This window comes from Chiloscyllium punctatum, chromosome 22 (genome assembly GCF_047496795.1).
Source record: "Chiloscyllium punctatum isolate Juve2018m chromosome 22, sChiPun1.3, whole genome shotgun sequence".
Lineage (NCBI taxonomy): Eukaryota > Metazoa > Chordata > Chondrichthyes > Orectolobiformes > Hemiscylliidae > Chiloscyllium > Chiloscyllium punctatum.
Window position 1 is genome coordinate 37,408,465 of NC_092760.1, and position 17,845 is coordinate 37,426,309.

A 17,845-nucleotide genomic window follows, 5' to 3' on the forward strand; every position below is an offset into this window, starting at 1 on the left:
TGGGGATAGTTTCAACCCTGTCTATACTTCTCATAACTTTGAAATCTTTAATCAAACCTCCTTGTAGCCTTCCCCTCTCCAAGGAAGTTGTTTCAGCTTCTCTAATCTTCATGACTGAAGCTTCCTGCCCCTGGATGTATTCTCTTAAACCTCTTCTGCACTCTCTCGTCAATGTCTTCACATCCTTCCTAACGTGTGGTGCCCAGAACTGTACACAGTACTCCAACTGGGTTTTTCTACAGGTTTAGCATAACCTCCCTACTCTTGTATTCTGTGCCACTATTAATAAAGATGAGGATACTGTATGCTTTGTTAACTGTTTTAGTTTTGCCATTTTGTTCTGGACATGCATAGGATGGGATAGTGAAAACCACAAGATGCTCAGTACCAAGCAAGTTTGAACATTCCCTTTTATCCAAATGTATGAATACAGGCTATGGCACTAGTCAGGAATCATTACTGTTTTGTTATTCTCTTCTGTACTGATAAAGGAGCTAACACTGGCATGTGAGTAGTTACAGTGTCAGACAAACCTGATGTGTTGTAAGAAGTGCAGTTAACGGTTAGTTATCTGGTGTGCACTATGCATGTATAAGAATGGTATGATCTTCATCAAGATGAACTTGCTTCACTTGAATCCATTGAGCAATGTTTAGATACAAGGTCTTATTCTAAGATACAAAAGAGTTATAAGCTATAGAAGAGAATTCATTGCTTTATTTCATTTGGAGTTAGTTTTTTTGTGTGCTGAAGATAGGATAAAATAGAAGGGTCCTGTTTTATCCACATCAACCTTTTCAATTATTGCCAGTGAGTTATTAACCAGCAGTGTAGTGTACCCTTGAACAGCTGAAGCAACTGAAGCCTGTCACTCACCGAGAAGCCCACGTTAATACACAGTGCAGTACCTGCACGGACCACCATGCTGCTTGGCATTCTGGCATCCAAAAACCTAGGAGCAGCTGCAAATAAAACACTTTAGTCTGTGGAGGAAGTTATTTTGCCTGTTGCATGAATTTCAGTCAGAGGACCATAGAAACATACAGAACTGTCAGAGGTTAGTTAGTGCTGGTTACTTCATTCAGTACCCCAGCTCAGTCAATGATCTCTGTTTATTGTGGTGATTGTAATGAGGTTAGCTAAATGGATATTACAGAATATGAGTTCCCTAAGTGGGGCTGTTAATCTGGTCCAATCAGGGAGCCCTGACATACAGATATAAACTGAAGTGTCAGAGACTCTGTTCACTCTGAAGCTGGCTCTGAGGGAGCTGGATCAGCATTAAAGACTCCCCATGTGTAAATAGAGGGTGACTTGGTGAGGGGGTACTGGCCCCGTGGAGTTATTTCATTTACCATTCATTCAGAATTAACCAAAACACACAAAAGCAGCCTGAATGAAGAGATTACAGGTGGAATCTGTGTGACTTTGCCATAGTGCCACAGTCTGGTAGGGGTTAATATCCACTTACCACAGTAACAGCAGGAGGTTAAAGAAACACTCGCACTTATAATTCCCTCAACCTCACCTAATCATTGGGGTCTCAACACTTTCAAACAATTCGTAGTTATCCTTGAGAGGTGTAAATAGAAGGGAGAAGCCAATAGTATGGAGGTATTGTCACTGGATTATTAATCCAGAGACCCAGGTAATGTTCTGGGGAAACAAAAACAGAAATTGCTGGAGTTCTGGCAGCATCTATGGAGAGAAAGCAGAGATAATGTTTCAACTCCAGTGATCCTTCTTCAGAACTGATTCTGGGGACCTGAGTTTGAACCAGACTCTGACAGATGGTGGAATTTGATTTCAATACCAATTTTGAATTAAGCCTCTCATGATGACCATGAAACTAGTGCTGATTATTGGAAAAGTCTGACGGCAAAAGTCACTGAGCTTCCAGTTGACTTCTACTTCAATACAACACACCAATATTTCTGTCATAGACATGCTACAGTGCTCCAGTGAGCATCAGCACAAGCTCAAAGAACAACATCTCAAGTCCTGCTTGGGGAACCCTGCTGCCTCTAGGATTCAACATCAAGTTCAGTAATCTTACACCCTGATTCCAACCTTCCATGTTTTTCACCCAACCCACATCTGGTCCGGTTGTGACAAGAGTTGCTTTTAGCATTGTCACCCATTCCCACATACTCCTAGGTCCATTATCTCACTATGTGTGTTGCATTCCGCATCGCTAACCCATATTTTTGTTGTCGACTCTTATTATCACTTATTCAGCTTTTCTTCTGTCCTGGCCTGCTTCCATAATCTCCTTACTTACTTACTCTTTCCTATTTATCTCCCCCTGCCTCTCTCTGGGCTCCATTTTCACCTACGCACTCAACTTCCTCCACCCCCCAACAACTTCAGTTTCAGCATAAATACCACTTTTTCCTGGCTGCCATCAGTTCTGGTGAAGACCAACTGGATTCGAAATGTTAACTCTGCTTTCTCTCCACAGATGCTTCCAGACCTGCTGAGATCCTCCAGCAATTTCTGTTATTGTTTAAGATCTCCAGCTTCTATAGTTCTTCATTTTGAAATGGAAAAACACCCATCTGGTTCATTAATGTGTTTAGGGAAGGAAACTGCTATCCTTACCTGGCCTAGCCGACATGTGACTCCAGACCACAGCAATGCGGTTGACTCTTAATTGCCCTCTGGGCAATTAGGGATGGGTGATAAATGGTGGCCGAGCCAATGATGCCCACATTCTATGAACAAAAAGAAAAAGCTGCCTTTTTGCACTCCTGCAGGTTAATCACTGGGGACTCTGTGTATGCTTCTCCAACAGAACCTGTACCTTTTTTTGCGAGGCAAGATAAGCGAATTTCATGCAGAGATGCTTAATGTGCATACACGACATTCCTGTTTGCACTCATTTTAAAGAAAGAAAGGACTTGCATTTATGGCACTGTTCATGACCTCAGGTCATCTCCAAGCACTTCAGAGCCAGTAAAGTACTTCTGTTTGGTAGTAAAGTGCTTCTGTTTGGTCAGTGGTTAGCACTGCTGTGTCACAGTACCAGGGACCTGGGATTGATTCCAGCCTCGGGTGACTGCCTGTGTGGAGTTTGCACATTTCCCTGTGTCTGTGTAGGTTTCCTCCCACAGTCCAAAGATGTGCAGGTTAGGTGAGTTGGTCATGTTATATTGTCTATAGTGTTCAGGGATTGGTAGGTTAGGTGCATTAGTCATGGGACATGTAGAGTAATAGGGTAGGAGAATGGGTCTGTGTGGGGTACTTTTTGGAGGGTTGGTGTGGACTTCTTGGACTAAATGACGTGTTTCTACACTGCAGGGGTTCTGTGATTCTAAGTATAGTCACCAGGTGATAATATCACACTAATTTTCTCTTCTGGTTCCCTGAAGCCACAGATTTTCATTAAGGTACATGTCACAAGTGCTAAATGCTTCATAAAATGACTGTTGATACTTAACCCTAAACACTGAGTAACACAGCTTATTTTAATCATAGGAGTATTTCAACTAAGGCTAATTTCATCCTCTCAAAAGTCATATGCTTATATTTTCATGTTCCTATTCAGAGACAATGGTCAGGACTAAAGCCCTATCTATTCAGAGACAATGGTCAGGAGTGCAGCTCTATCTATTCAGAGACAATGATCAGGAGTGCGGCCCTATCTATTAAGAGACAATGATAAGGAGTGCAGCTCTATCTATGCAGAGACAATGATCAGGAGTGCAGCTCTATCTATTCAGAGACAATGATCAGGAGTGCAGCTCTATCTATTCAGAGACAATGGTCAGGAGGGCGGCCTATCTATTCAGAGACAATGATCAGGAGTGCGGCTCTATCTATTCAGAGACAATGATCAGGAGTGCGGCCCTATCTATTAAGAGACAATGATCAGGAGTGCGGCCCTATCTATTAAGAGACAATGGTCAGGAGGGTGGCCTATCTATTCAGAGACAATGATCAGGAGTGCGGCTCTATCTATTAAGAGACAATGATCAGGAGTGCGGCCCTATCTATTAAGAGACAATGATCAGGAGTGCGGCCCTATCTATTCAGAGACAATGATCAGGAGTGCGGCCCTATCTATTCAGAGACAATGATCAGGAGTGCGGCTCTATCTATTCAGAGACAATGATCAGGAGTGCGGCCCTATCTATTAAGAGACAATGATCAGGAGTGCAGCTCTATCTATTAAGAGACAATGATCAGGAGTGCAGCTCTATCTATTAAGAGACAATAAGCAGGAGTGCAGCTCTATCTATGAAGAGACAATAAGCAGGAGTGCGGCCCTATCTATTCAGAGACAATGATCAGGAGTTCGGCCCTATCTGTTCAGAGACAATGATCAGGAGAGTAGCTCTATCTATTCAGAGACAATGACCAGGAGTGCGGCCCTATCTATTAAGAGACAATGATCAGGAGTGCGGCTCTATCTATTCAGAGAAAATGATCAGGAGTGCAGCCCTATCTATTAAGAGACAATGACCAGGAGTGCGGCCCTATCTATTCAGAGACAATGATCAGGAGTGCAGCCCTATCTATTCAAAGACAATGACCAGGAGTGCATCCCTATCTATTCAAAGACAATGACCAGGAGTGCAGCTCTATCTATTAAGAGACAATAAGCAGGAATGCGGCCCTATCTATTAAGAGACAATGATCAGGAGTGCGGCCCTATCTATTGAGAGTCAATGATCAGGAGTGCAGCTGTATCTATTAAGAGACAATAAGCAGGAGTGCAGCTCTATCTATTCAGAGACAATGACCAGGAGTGCAGCTCTATCTATTAAGAGACAATAAGCAGGAATGCAGCTCTATCTATTCAGAGACAATGACCAGGAGAGCGGCCCTATCTATTAAGAGACAATGATCAGGAGTGCAGCTCTATCTATTCAGAGACAATGATCAGGAGTGCAGCTCTATCTATTAAGAGTCAATGATCAGGAGTGCAGCTCTATCTATTAAGAGACAATGAGCAGGAGTGCAGCCCTATCTATTAAGAGACAATGATCAGGAGTGCAGCTGTATCTATTAAGAGACAATGAGCAGGAGTGCAGCTCTATCTATTAAGCGACAATGATCAGGAGTGCGGCCCTATCAATTCAGAGAAAATTATCAGGGGTGCGGCCCTATCTATTAAGAGACAATGATCAGGAGTGACGCCTTATCTATGCAGAGACAATGATCAGGAGTGCAGCTCTATCTATTAAGAGACAATGATCAGGAGTGCGGCCCTATCTATTAAGAGACAATGATCAGGAGTGCGGCCCTATCTATTAAGAGACAATGATCAGGAGTGCGGCCCTATCTATTCAGAGACAATGATCAGGAGTGCGGCCCTATCTATTAAGAGACAATGGTCAGGAGTGCAGCCCTATCTATTAAGAGACAATGAGCAGGAGGGTGGCCGTATCTATTAAGAGACAATGATCAGGAGTGCGGCTCTATGTATTAAGAGACAATGATCAGGAGTGCAGCCCTATCTATTCAGAGACAATGATCAGGAGTGCAGCTCTATCTATTAAGAGACAATGAACAGGAGTGCGGCCCTATCTATTAAGAGACAATGATCAGGAGTGCAGCTCTATCTATTCAGAAACAATGATCAGGAGTGCGGCCCTATCAATTCAGAGAAAATGAACAGGGGTGCAGCCCTATCTATTAAGAGACAATGATCAGGAGTGTAGCTCTATCTATGCAGAGACAATGATCAGGAGTGCGGCCCTATCTATTAAGAGACAATGATAAGGAGTGCAGCTCTATCTATGCAGAGACAATGATCAGGAGTGTGGCCCTATCTATTAAGAGACAATGAGCAGGAGTGCAGCTCTATCTATTAAGAGACAATGTCCAGGAGTGCGGCCCTATCTATTAAGAGACAATGATCAGGAGTGCGGCCCTATCTATTCAGAGACAATGATCAGGAGTGCGGCCCTATCTATTAAGAGACAATGGTCAGGAGTGCAGCCCTATCTATTAAGAGACAATGAGCAGGAGGGTGGCCGTATCTATTAAGAGACAATGATCAGGAGTGCGGCTCTATGTATTAAGAGACAATGATCAGGAGTGCAGCCCTATCTATTCAGAGACAATGATCAGGAGTGCAGCTCTATCTATTAAGAGACAATGAACAGGAGTGCGGCCCTATCTATTAAGAGACAATGATCAGGAGTGCAGCTCTATCTATTCAGAAACAATGATCAGGAGTGCGGCCCTATCAATTCAGAGAAAATGAACAGGGGTGCAGCCCTATCTATTAAGAGACAATGATCAGGAGTGCGGCCCTATCTATGCAGAGACAATGATCAGGAGTGCGGCCCTATCTATTAAGAGACAATGATAAGGAGTGCAGCTCTATCTATGCAGAGACAATGATCAGGAGTGCGGCCCTATCTATTAAGAGACAATGATAAGGAGTGCAGCTCTATCTATGCAGAGACAATGATCAGGAGTGTGGCCCTATCTATTAAGAGACAATGAGCAGGAGTGCAGCTCTATCTATTAAGAGACAATGTCCAGGAGTGCGGCCCTATCTATTCAGAGACAATGATCAGGAGTGCGGCTCTATCTATTAAGAGACAATGATCAGGAGTGCGGCTCTATCTATTAAGAGACAATGATCAGGAGTGCCGCCCTATCTATTAAGAGACAATGATCAGGAGTGCAGCTCTATCTATTAAGAGACAATGTCCAGGAGTGCGGCCCTATCTATTAAGAGACAATGTCCAGGAGTGCGGCCCTATCTATTAAGAGACAATGATAAGGAGTGCAGCCCTATCTATTAAGAGACAATGATCAGGAGTGCAGCTCTATCTATTAAGAGACAATGTCCAGGAGTGCGGCCCTATCTATTAAGAGACAATGATCAGGAGTGCGGCCCTATCTATTAAGAGACAATGATCAGGAGTGCGGCTCTATCTATTAAGAGACAATGATCAGGAGTGCAGCTCTATCTATTAAGAGACAATGATCAGGAGTGCGGCTCTATCTATTAAGAGACAATGACCAGGAGTGCGGCTCTATCTATGCAGAGACAATGATCAGGAGTGCAGCCCTATCTATTAAGAGACAATGAGCAGGAGGGTGGCCGTATCTATTAAGAGACAATGATCAGGAGTGCAGCCCTATCTATTAAGAGACAATGTCCAGGAGTGCGGCCCTATCTATTAAGAGACAATGATCAGGAGTGCAGCCCTATCGATTCAGAGACAATGATCAGGAGTGCCGCCCTATCTATTAAGAGACAATGATCAGGAGTGCAGCTCTATCTATTAAGAGACAATGATCAGCAGTGCAGCTCTATCTATTAAGAGACAATGATCAGGAGTGCGGCCCTATCTATTAAGAGACAATGATCAGGAGTGCCGCCCTATCTATTAAGAGACAATGATCAGGAGTGCAGCTCTATCTATTAAGAGACAATGATCAGGAGTGCGGCCCTATCTATTAAGAGACAATGATCAGGAGTGCAGCTCTATCTATTAAGAGACAATGTCCAGGAGTGCGGCCCTATCTATTAAGCGACAATGAACAGGAGTGCAGCTCTATCTATTAAGAGACAATGATCAGGAGTGCGGCCCTATCAATTCAGAGACAATGAACAGGGGTGCAGCCCTATCTATTAAGAGACAATGATCAGGAGTGCAGCTCTATCTATTAAGAGACAATGATCAGGAGTGCGGCCCTATCTATTAAGAGACAATGATAAGGAGTGCAGCTCTATCTATGCAGAGACAATGATCAGGAGTGCAGCCCTATCTATTAAGAGACAATGATCAGGAGTGCGGCCCTATCTATTAAGAGACAATGATCAGGAGTGCAGCTCTATCTATTAAGAGACAATTATCAGGAGTGCGGCCCTATCTATTCAGAGACAATGATCAGGAGTGCAGCCCTATCTATTAAGAGACAATGATCAGGAGTGCAGCCCTATCTATTAAGAGACAATGTCCAGGAGTGCGGCCCTATCTATTAAGAGACAATGATCAGGAGTGCAGCCCTATCGATTCAGAGACAATGATCAGGAGTGCCGCCCTATCTATTAAGAGACAATGATCAGGAGTGCAGCCCTATCGATTCAGAGACAATGATCAGGAGTGCCGCCCTATCTATTCAGAGACAATGATCAGGAGTGCGGCTCTATCTATTAAGAGACAATGATCAGGAGTGCAGCCCTATCTATTAAGAGACAATGATCAGGAGTGCAGCCCTATCTATTAAGAGACAATGATCAGGAGTGCAGCTCTATCTATTAAGAGACAATGATCAGGAGTGCAGCTCTATCTATTAAGAGACAATGATCAGGAGTGCGGCCCTATCTATTAAGAGACAATGATCAGGAGTGCCGCCCTATCTATTAAGAGACAATGATCAGGAGTGCGGCTCTATCTATTCAGAGACAATGATCAGGAGTGCGGCTCTATCTATTAAGAGACAATGATCAGGAGTGCGGCTCTATCTATTAAGAGACAATGATCAGGAGTGCGGCTCTATCTATTAAGAGACAATGACCAGGAGTGCAGCCCTATCTATTAAGAGACAATGTTCAGGAGTGCGGCCCTATCTATTAAGAGACAATGATCAGGAGTGCGGCTCTATCTATTAAGAGACAATGATCAGGAGTGCGGCCCTATCTATTCAGAGACAATGATCAGGAGTGCGGCTCTATCTATTAAGAGACAATGATCAGGAGTGCAGCCCTATCTATTCAGAGACAATGATCAGGAGTGCGGCCCTATCTATTAAGAGACAATGATCAGGAGTGCAGCTCTATCTATTAAGAGACAATGATCAGGAGTGCGGCCCTATCTATTAAGAGACAATGATAAGGAGTGCACCTCTATCTATTAAGAGACAATGATCAGGAGTGCGGCCCTATCTATTAAGAGACAATGATAAGGAGTGCAGCTCTATCTATTCAGAGACAATGATCAGGAGTGCGGCCCTATCTATTAAGAGACAATGATCAGGAGTGCAGCTCTATCTATTAAGAGACAATGATCAGGAGTGCAGCCCTATCTATTCAGAGACAATGATCAGGAGTGCAGCTCTATCTATTCAGAGACAATGATCAGGAGTGCGGCCCTATCTATTAAGAGACAATGATCAGGAATGCGGCCCTATCTATTAAGAGATAATGATCAGGAGTGCAGCTCTATCTATTAAGAGACAATGAGCAGGAGGGTGGCCGTATCTATTAGGAGACAATAATTAGGAGTGCGGCTCTATGTATTAAGAGACATTGAGCAGGAGTGCAGCTCTATTTATTCAAAGACAATGATCAGGAGTGCAGCTCTATCTATTCAGAGACAACAATCAGGAGTGCGGCCCTATCTATTCAGAGACAATGATCAGAAGTGCAGCTCTATCTATTAAGAGACAATGATCAGGAGTGCGGCCCTATCTATTAAGAGACAATGATCAGGAGTGCAGCCCTATCGATTCAGAGACAATGATCAGGAGTGCGGCCCTATCTATTCAGAGACAATGAGCAGGAGTGTAGCTCTATCTATTCAGAGACAACAATCAGGAGTGCGGCCCTATCTATTCAGAGACAATGATCAGGAGTGCAGCTCTATCTATTAAGAGACAATGATCAGGAGTGCGGCCCTATCTATTAAGAGACAATGATCAGGAGTGCAGCCCTATCGATTCAGAGACAATGATCAGGAGTGCGGCCCTATCTATTCAGAGACAATGAACAGGAGTGCGGCCCTATCTATTCAGAGACAATGATTAGGAGTGCGGCTCTATGTATTAAGAGACATTGATCAGGAGTGCAGCTCTATTTATTCAGAGACAATGATCAGGAGTGCAGCCCTATCTATTAAGAGACAACGATCAGGAGTGCGGCCCTATCTATTCAGAGACAATGATCAGGAGTGCAGCCCTATCTATTAAGAGACAATGATCAGGAGTGCGGCCCTATCTATTAAGCGAAAATGATCAGGAATGCAGCTCTATGTATTAAGAGACATTGAGCAGGAGTGCGGCTCTATGTATTAAGAGACATTGAGCAGGAGTGCAGCTCTATTTATTCAGAGACAATGATCAGGAGTGCAGCTCTATCTATTCAGAGACAACAATCAGGAGTGCGGCCCTATCTATGCAGAGACAATGATCAGGAGTGCAGCTCTATCTATTCAGAGACAACAATCAGGAGTGCAGCCCTATGTATTAAGAGACAATGATCAGGAGTGCAGCTCTATCTATTTAGAGACAATGATCAGGAGTGCGGCCCTATCTAGTCAGAGACAACAATCAGGAGTGTGGCTCTATCGATTCAGAGACAATGATCAGGAGTGCAGTTCTATCTATTAAGAGACAATGATCAGGAGTGTGGCCCTATCTATTAAGAGACAATGATCAGGAGTGCGGCCCTATCTATTAAGAGACAATGATCAGGAGTGCAGCTCTATCTATTAAGAGACAATGATCAGGAGTGCGGCCCTATCTATTAAGAGACAATGATAAGGAGTGCAGCTCTATCTATTCAGAGACAATGATCAGGAGTGCGGCCCTATCTATTAAGAGACAATGATCAGGAGTGCAGCTCTATCTATTAAGAGACAATGATCAGGAGTGCAGCCCTATCTATTCAGAGACAATGATCAGGAGTGCAGCTCTATCTATTCAGAGACAATGATCAGGAGTGCGGCCCTATCTATTAAGAGACAATGATCAGGAGTGCGGCCCTATCTATTAAGAGATAATGATCAGGAGTGCAGCTCTATCTATTAAGAGACAATGAGCAGGAGGGTGGCCGTATCTATTAGGAGACAATAATTAGGAGTGCGGCTCTATGTATTAAGAGACATTGAGCAGGAGTGCAGCTCTATTTATTCAAAGACAATGATCAGGAGTGCAGCTCTATCTATTCAGAGACAACAATCAGGAGTGCGGCCCTATCTATTCAGAGACAATGATCAGAAGTGCAGCTCTATCTATTAAGAGACAATGATCAGGAGTGCGGCCCTATCTATTAAGAGACAATGATCAGGAGTGCAGCCCTATCGATTCAGAGACAATGATCAGGAGTGCGGCCCTATCTATTCAGAGACAATGAGCAGGAGTGTAGCTCTATCTATTCAGAGACAACAATCAGGAGTGCGGCCCTATCTATTCAGAGACAATGATCAGGAGTGCAGCTCTATCTATTAAGAGACAATGATCAGGAGTGCGGCCCTATCTATTAAGAGACAATGATCAGGAGTGCAGCCCTATCGATTCAGAGACAATGATCAGGAGTGCGGCCCTATCTATTCAGAGACAATGAACAGGAGTGCGGCCCTATCTATTCAGAGACAATGATTAGGAGTGCGGCTCTATGTATTAAGAGACATTGAGCAGGAGTGCAGCTCTATTTATTCAGAGACAATGATCAGGAGTGCAGCCCTATCTATTAAGAGACAACGATCAGGAGTGCGGCCCTATCTATTCAGAGACAATGAACAGGAGTGCGGCCCTATCTATTCAGAGACAATGATTAGGAGTGCGGCTCTATGTATTAAGAGACATTGAGCAGGAGTGCAGCTCTATTTATTCAGAGACAATGATCAGGAGTGCAGCCCTATCTATTAAGAGACAACGATCAGGAGTGCGGCCCTATCTATTCAGAGACAATGATCAGGAGTGCAGCCCTATCTATTCAGAGACAATGATCAGGAGTGCGGCCCTATCTATTAAGAGACAATGATCAGGAGTGCAGCCCTATCTATTCAGAGACAATGATCAGGAGTGCGGCCCTATCTATTCAGAGACAATGATCAGGAGTGCAGCTCTATTTATTCAGAGACAATGATCAGGAGTGCAGCCCTATCTATTCAGAGACAATGATCAGGAGTGCGGCCCTATCTATTCAGAGACAATGATCAGGAGTGCAGCTCTATTTATTCAGAGACAATGATCAGGAGTGCAGCCCTATCTATTAAGAGACAACGATCAGGAGTGCGGCCCTATCTATTCAGAGACAATGATCAGGAGTGCAGCCCTATCTATTCAGAGACAATGATCAGGAGTGCGGCCCTATCTATTAAGAGACAATGATCAGGAGTGCAGCCCTATCTATTCAGAGACAATGATCAGGAGTGCGGCCCTATCTATTCAGAGACAATGATCAGGAGTGCAGCTCTATTTATTCAGAGACAATGATCAGGAGTGCAGCCCTATCTATTCAGAGACAATGATCAGGAGTGCGGCCCTATCTATTCAGAGACAATGATCAGGAGTGCAGCTCTATTTATTCAGAGACAATGATCAGGAGTGCGGCCCTATCTATTAAGCGAAAATGATCAGGAGTGCGGCTCTATCTATTAAGAGACAATGATCAGGAGTGCGGCCCTATCTATTAAGAGACAATGAGCAGGAGGGTGGCCGTATCTATTAAGAGACAATGATCAGGAGTGCGGCCCTATCTATTAAGCGAAAATGATCAGGAATGCAGCTCTATGTATTAAGAGACATTGAGCAGGAGTGCAGCTCTATTTATTCAGAGACAATGATCAGGAGTGCAGCTCTATCTATTCAGAGACAACAATCAGGAGTGCGGCCCTATCTATTAAGAGACAATGATCAGGAGTGCGGCCCTATCTATTAAGAGATAATGATCAGGAGTGCAGCTCTATCTATTAAGAGACAATGAGCAGGAGGGTGGCCGTATCTATTAGGAGACAATAATTAGGAGTGCGGCTCTATGTATTAAGAGACATTGAGCAGGAGTGCAGCTCTATTTATTCAAAGACAATGATCAGGAGTGCAGCTCTATCTATTCAGAGACAACAATCAGGAGTGCGGCCCTATCTATTCAGAGACAATGATCAGAAGTGCAGCTCTATCTATTAAGAGACAATGATCAGGAGTGCGGCCCTATCTATTAAGAGACAATGATCAGGAGTGCAGCCCTATCGATTCAGAGACAATGATCAGGAGTGCGGCCCTATCTATTCAGAGACAATGAGCAGGAGTGTAGCTCTATCTATTCAGAGACAACAATCAGGAGTGCGGCCCTATCTATTCAGAGACAATGATCAGGAGTGCAGCTCTATCTATTAAGAGACAATGATCAGGAGTGCGGCCCTATCTATTAAGAGACAATGATCAGGAGTGCAGCCCTATCGATTCAGAGACAATGATCAGGAGTGCGGCCCTATCTATTCAGAGACAATGAACAGGAGTGCGGCCCTATCTATTCAGAAACAATGATTAGGAGTGCGGCTCTATGTATTAAGAGACATTGAGCAGGAGTGCAGCTCTATTTATTCAGAGACAATGATCAGGAGTGCAGCCCTATCTATTAAGAGACAACGATCAGGAGTGCGGCCCTATCTATTCAGAGACAATGAACAGGAGTGCGGCCCTATCTATTCAGAGACAATGATTAGGAGTGCGGCTCTATGTATTAAGAGACATTGAGCAGGAGTGCAGCTCTATTTATTCAGAGACAATGATCAGGAGTGCAGCCCTATCTATTAAGAGACAACGATCAGGAGTGCGGCCCTATCTATTCAGAGACAATGATCAGGAGTGCAGCCCTATCTATTCAGAGACAATGATCAGGAGTGCGGCCCTATCTATTAAGAGACAATGATCAGGAGTGCAGCCCTATCTATTCAGAGACAATGATCAGGAGTGCGGCCCTATCTATTCAGAGACAATGATCAGGAGTGCAGCTCTATTTATTCAGAGACAATGATCAGGAGTGCAGCCCTATCTATTCAGAGACAATGATCAGGAGTGCGGCCCTATCTATTCAGAGACAATGATCAGGAGTGCAGCTCTATTTATTCAGAGACAATGATCAGGAGTGCAGCCCTATCTATTAAGAGACAACGATCAGGAGTGCGGCCCTATCTATTCAGAGACAATGATCAGGAGTGCAGCCCTATCTATTCAGAGACAATGATCAGGAGTGCGGCCCTATCTATTAAGAGACAATGATCAGGAGTGCAGCCCTATCTATTCAGAGACAATGATCAGGAGTGCGGCCCTATCTATTCAGAGACAATGATCAGGAGTGCAGCTCTATTTATTCAGAGACAATGATCAGGAGTGCAGCCCTATCTATTCAGAGACAATGATCAGGAGTGCGGCCCTATCTATTCAGAGACAATGATCAGGAGTGCAGCTCTATTTATTCAGAGACAATGATCAGGAGTGCGGCCCTATCTATTAAGCGAAAATGATCAGGAGTGCGGCTCTATCTATTAAGAGACAATGATCAGGAGTGCGGCCCTATCTATTAAGAGACAATGAGCAGGAGGGTGGCCGTATCTATTAAGAGACAATGATCAGGAGTGCGGCCCTATCTATTAAGCGAAAATGATCAGGAATGCAGCTCTATGTATTAAGAGACATTGAGCAGGAGTGCAGCTCTATTTATTCAGAGACAATGATCAGGAGTGCAGCTCTATCTATTCAGAGACAACAATCAGGAGTGCAGCCCTATCTATTCAGAGACAATGATCAGGAGTGCGGCCCTATCTATTAAGCGAAAATGATCAGGAATGCAGCTCTATGTATTAAGAGACATTGAGCAGGAGTGCAGCTCTATTTATTCAGAGACAATGATCAGGAGTGCAGCTCTATCTATTCAGAGACAACAATCAGGAGTGCAGCCCTATCTATTAAGAGACAATGATCAGGAGTGCGGCCCTATCTATTAAGCGAAAATGATCAGGAATGCAGCTCTATGTATTAAGAGACATTGAGCAGGAGTGCAGCCCTATCTATGCAGAAACAATGATCAGGAGTGCAGCTCTATCTATTCAGAGACAACAATCAGGAGTGCGGCCCTATCTATTCAGAGACAATGGTCAGGAGTGCAGCTCTATCTATTTAGAGACAATGATCAGGAGTGCGGCCCTATCTATTCAGAGACAATGATCAGGAGTGCGGCCCTATCTATTAAGAGACAATGATCAGGAGTGCGGCCCTATCTATTCAGAGACAATGATCAGGAGTGCGGCCCTATCTATTCAGAGACAATGATCAGGAGTGCGGCCCTATCTATTCAGAGACAATGATCAGGAGTGCGGCCCTATCTATTCAGAGACAATGGTCAGGAGTGCAGCTCTATCTATTAAGAGACAATGATCAGGAGTGCGGCCCTATCTATTCAGAGACAATGATCAGGAGTGCGGCCCTATCTATTCAGAGACAATGATCAGGAGTGCGGCCCTATCTATTAAGAGACAATGATCAGGAGTGCCGCCCTCTCTATTCAGAGACAATGGTCAGGAGTGCAGCTCTATCTATTAAGAGACAATGATCAGGAGTGCGGCCCTATCTATTCAGAGACAATGATCAGGAGTGCGGCCCTATCTATTAAGAGACAATGATCAGGAGTGCGGCCCTATCTATTCAGAGACAATGGTCAGGAGTGCAGCTCTATCTATTAAGAGACAACAATCAGGAGTGCGGCCCTATCTATTCAGAGACAATGATAGGAGTGCAGCTCTATCTAGTCAGAGACAACAATCAGGAGTGCGGCCCTATCTATTCAGAGACAATGATAGGAGTGCAGCTCTATCTAGTCAGAGACAACAATCAGGAGTGTGGCTCTATCGATTCAGAGACAATGATCAGGAGTGCAGTTCTATCTATTAAGAGACAATGATCAGGAGTGTGGCCCTATCTATTAAGAGACAATGATCAGGAGTGCAGCTCTATCTATTTAGAGACAATGATAGGAGTGCAGCTCTATCTATTTAGCGACAACGATCAGGAGTGAAGCTCTATGTATTAAGAGAAAATGATCAGGAGTGCATCTCTATCTATTAAGAGACAATGATCAGGAGTGCATCTCTATCTATTAAGAGACAATGATGAGGAGCACGGCCCTATCTATTCAGAGACAATGAGCAGGAATGTGGCCCTATCTATTAAGAGACAGTTTTGAGGAGTGCGGCCCTATCTATTCATAGGATGAAGCACTAAAAATGTGAGTGAAAACTACAGTTAAGGCTGGCAGGCAAATATTTGTCCAAAGAAGACTTGGTGATGAGTTTGATAGGCTGAAATAGGGCTCAAAAAAGATCATCTTGTGATGAATGCCTCAGAAAGCACAGATTAGTCGAGTGCAAGAAGATATTGAAGAATTAAAACCCAGTGGGCAGTGGAGTGAGCATGGTGGCGGACCCCCTTGGACTGTCACAGACCTGGCCATGTTGGCTGCCAATGGGTTAATCAGTCTGCCTGAATGCTTCTCCTTTGCAGTTAATGAGTAGGTTCCTGAAGAGGGAGTACATGCTCTCCACTGCGATATTTGAGGCTTCCCTCCATCATTAAGCATTGGAACGATTGGATTACATCATGAACTTTCGAAAGATTATTTTTGTTTAATTCAACATACTCTTGGAGTTATTGTCTAAAAAGCTGATTAAAAGAATAGACCTTACCTGGAGGTGGCATGGCATAGACACCTTTCATCAGCTCTGTGGGTTCGCCCACACCTCCTTCGTTTACAGCTCTGATTCTGAAGAAGTACTTGCCTCGCTCCTGCAGGCCTCCAACTGTATAATGGGTGCTGGTAATTGGTATCTTACTGCATTTTGTCCATTCTTTGGCATCTTCAGCCCTCATCTCTAAGATATATCCTTGAGGCTCATCACCTGAATCAGGTTTGTCCCAGGCTAGAGAAATGCTCGAGTTAGTGGAATCTGTCACCTTGATATCCTTCACCATTCCTGGAGCACCTGGGTGGTAAGTTCAAAGTTAGCTGTTGTTTGCGAAGAAGTTAACTTGAGAAATAATTGTGGCATACATTATTGTAAGTGCATTAAATCAAAACCAAATCAGACTGAGCACATAAATGAAAATACATAAAGATCCATCAAGATGTTTTCAGATCTTCACATTTGCAAATTTGTGCACGAGGAAAACAATGGAACAAATATACACATCAAAATGACTGTTAGTGTGAAACACTGCATCAGGGCATCTGTGTGATGCCAAGTATTAATTTTAAGAATTCCAAAATCTGTGTGATCCTTAACTGCTGCTAACCTGTCATAAAGTTGCTGCGGAATGATTGTCAGCATGGACTGGTGTGACTATACAAGTTTACATTAGTTGCATCCTGCATGAGAGTGAAGGGAACATTGCTTTAAAAGGGGAAGACCATAAAGTTGCTGTGTTTGCATGTTGCCTGCCATTTAAGATCTGTCCAGCTCTCTTACTGGTCCTGAAATTCCATTACCAGAGCTGGACCCTCATTTTCATGATGGATTAAGAGATTATTCTCCTTTTATGACTAGTATACCATTTCGCACGTTTAAAATGGAGTATGCCTTCAAGCAACTCAAATCTGTTTCTATGAAACCAGGGGAATTGCTGTGTATTGGATATGTGATTGGATCATAATACTCGAGAAGCTTAGATGAACAACGCAGAGAACGCGAGTCCAAATCTGACAATGAAAGTTTGAAAATTTGAATTAAATTTAAAACTGACTAAAATAAGAAAGTATTAAAAGCTGACAATGAAGTTGTTGGCTTGTGAAACTTTAGGATTATCACAAAAATTTCACTGGTTCATTAATCTGCTTCATGGGAGGAGTCTTGCCCTCCTGATTCTTTCTGGCCTTTAAGTGTTTCAGGTGCTTACCAATGTGGCTGACAAAAATGTCTCTGAAGTTACCCTTGTAACTTACTTATTTGTATTAAACTACTACGTAGCAGTTCAGAAACCTTTTCAATGACAATTGGCTATAAAGACTTGCCTTCCTAGCAGTGCTTCCTACAAGCTGTGTGGGTTCTGGGGAAATCAAGATGCAGTGAGTAGGGACAAACACGCCATGCTCAAGCAATGTCCCCTTTAACAGAACAATTACAACGTTTAAAACACATTTTGACAGATACATCAATAGGGA

At 43.6% G+C, this 17,845-nt stretch overlaps 1 protein-coding gene across 3 annotated transcripts in view; it reads right to left on the bottom strand.

Annotated features, from left to right (window-relative positions):
• LOC140493516 (immunoglobulin superfamily member 22-like) overlaps positions 1-17,845 on the bottom strand; it is an 88,980-nt gene that overhangs the window by 12,168 nt on the left and 58,967 nt on the right. For all 3 annotated transcript variants that reach the window (XM_072592029.1, XM_072592030.1, XM_072592031.1), the window contains exons 18-19: positions 16,374-16,670; positions 877-962 (exon numbers count right to left, since the gene is read on the bottom strand). In XM_072592029.1, the coding sequence (XP_072448130.1) occupies positions 877-962; positions 16,374-16,670 (383 nt within the window). The remainder of the gene's footprint in view (positions 1-876; positions 963-16,373; positions 16,671-17,845) is intronic.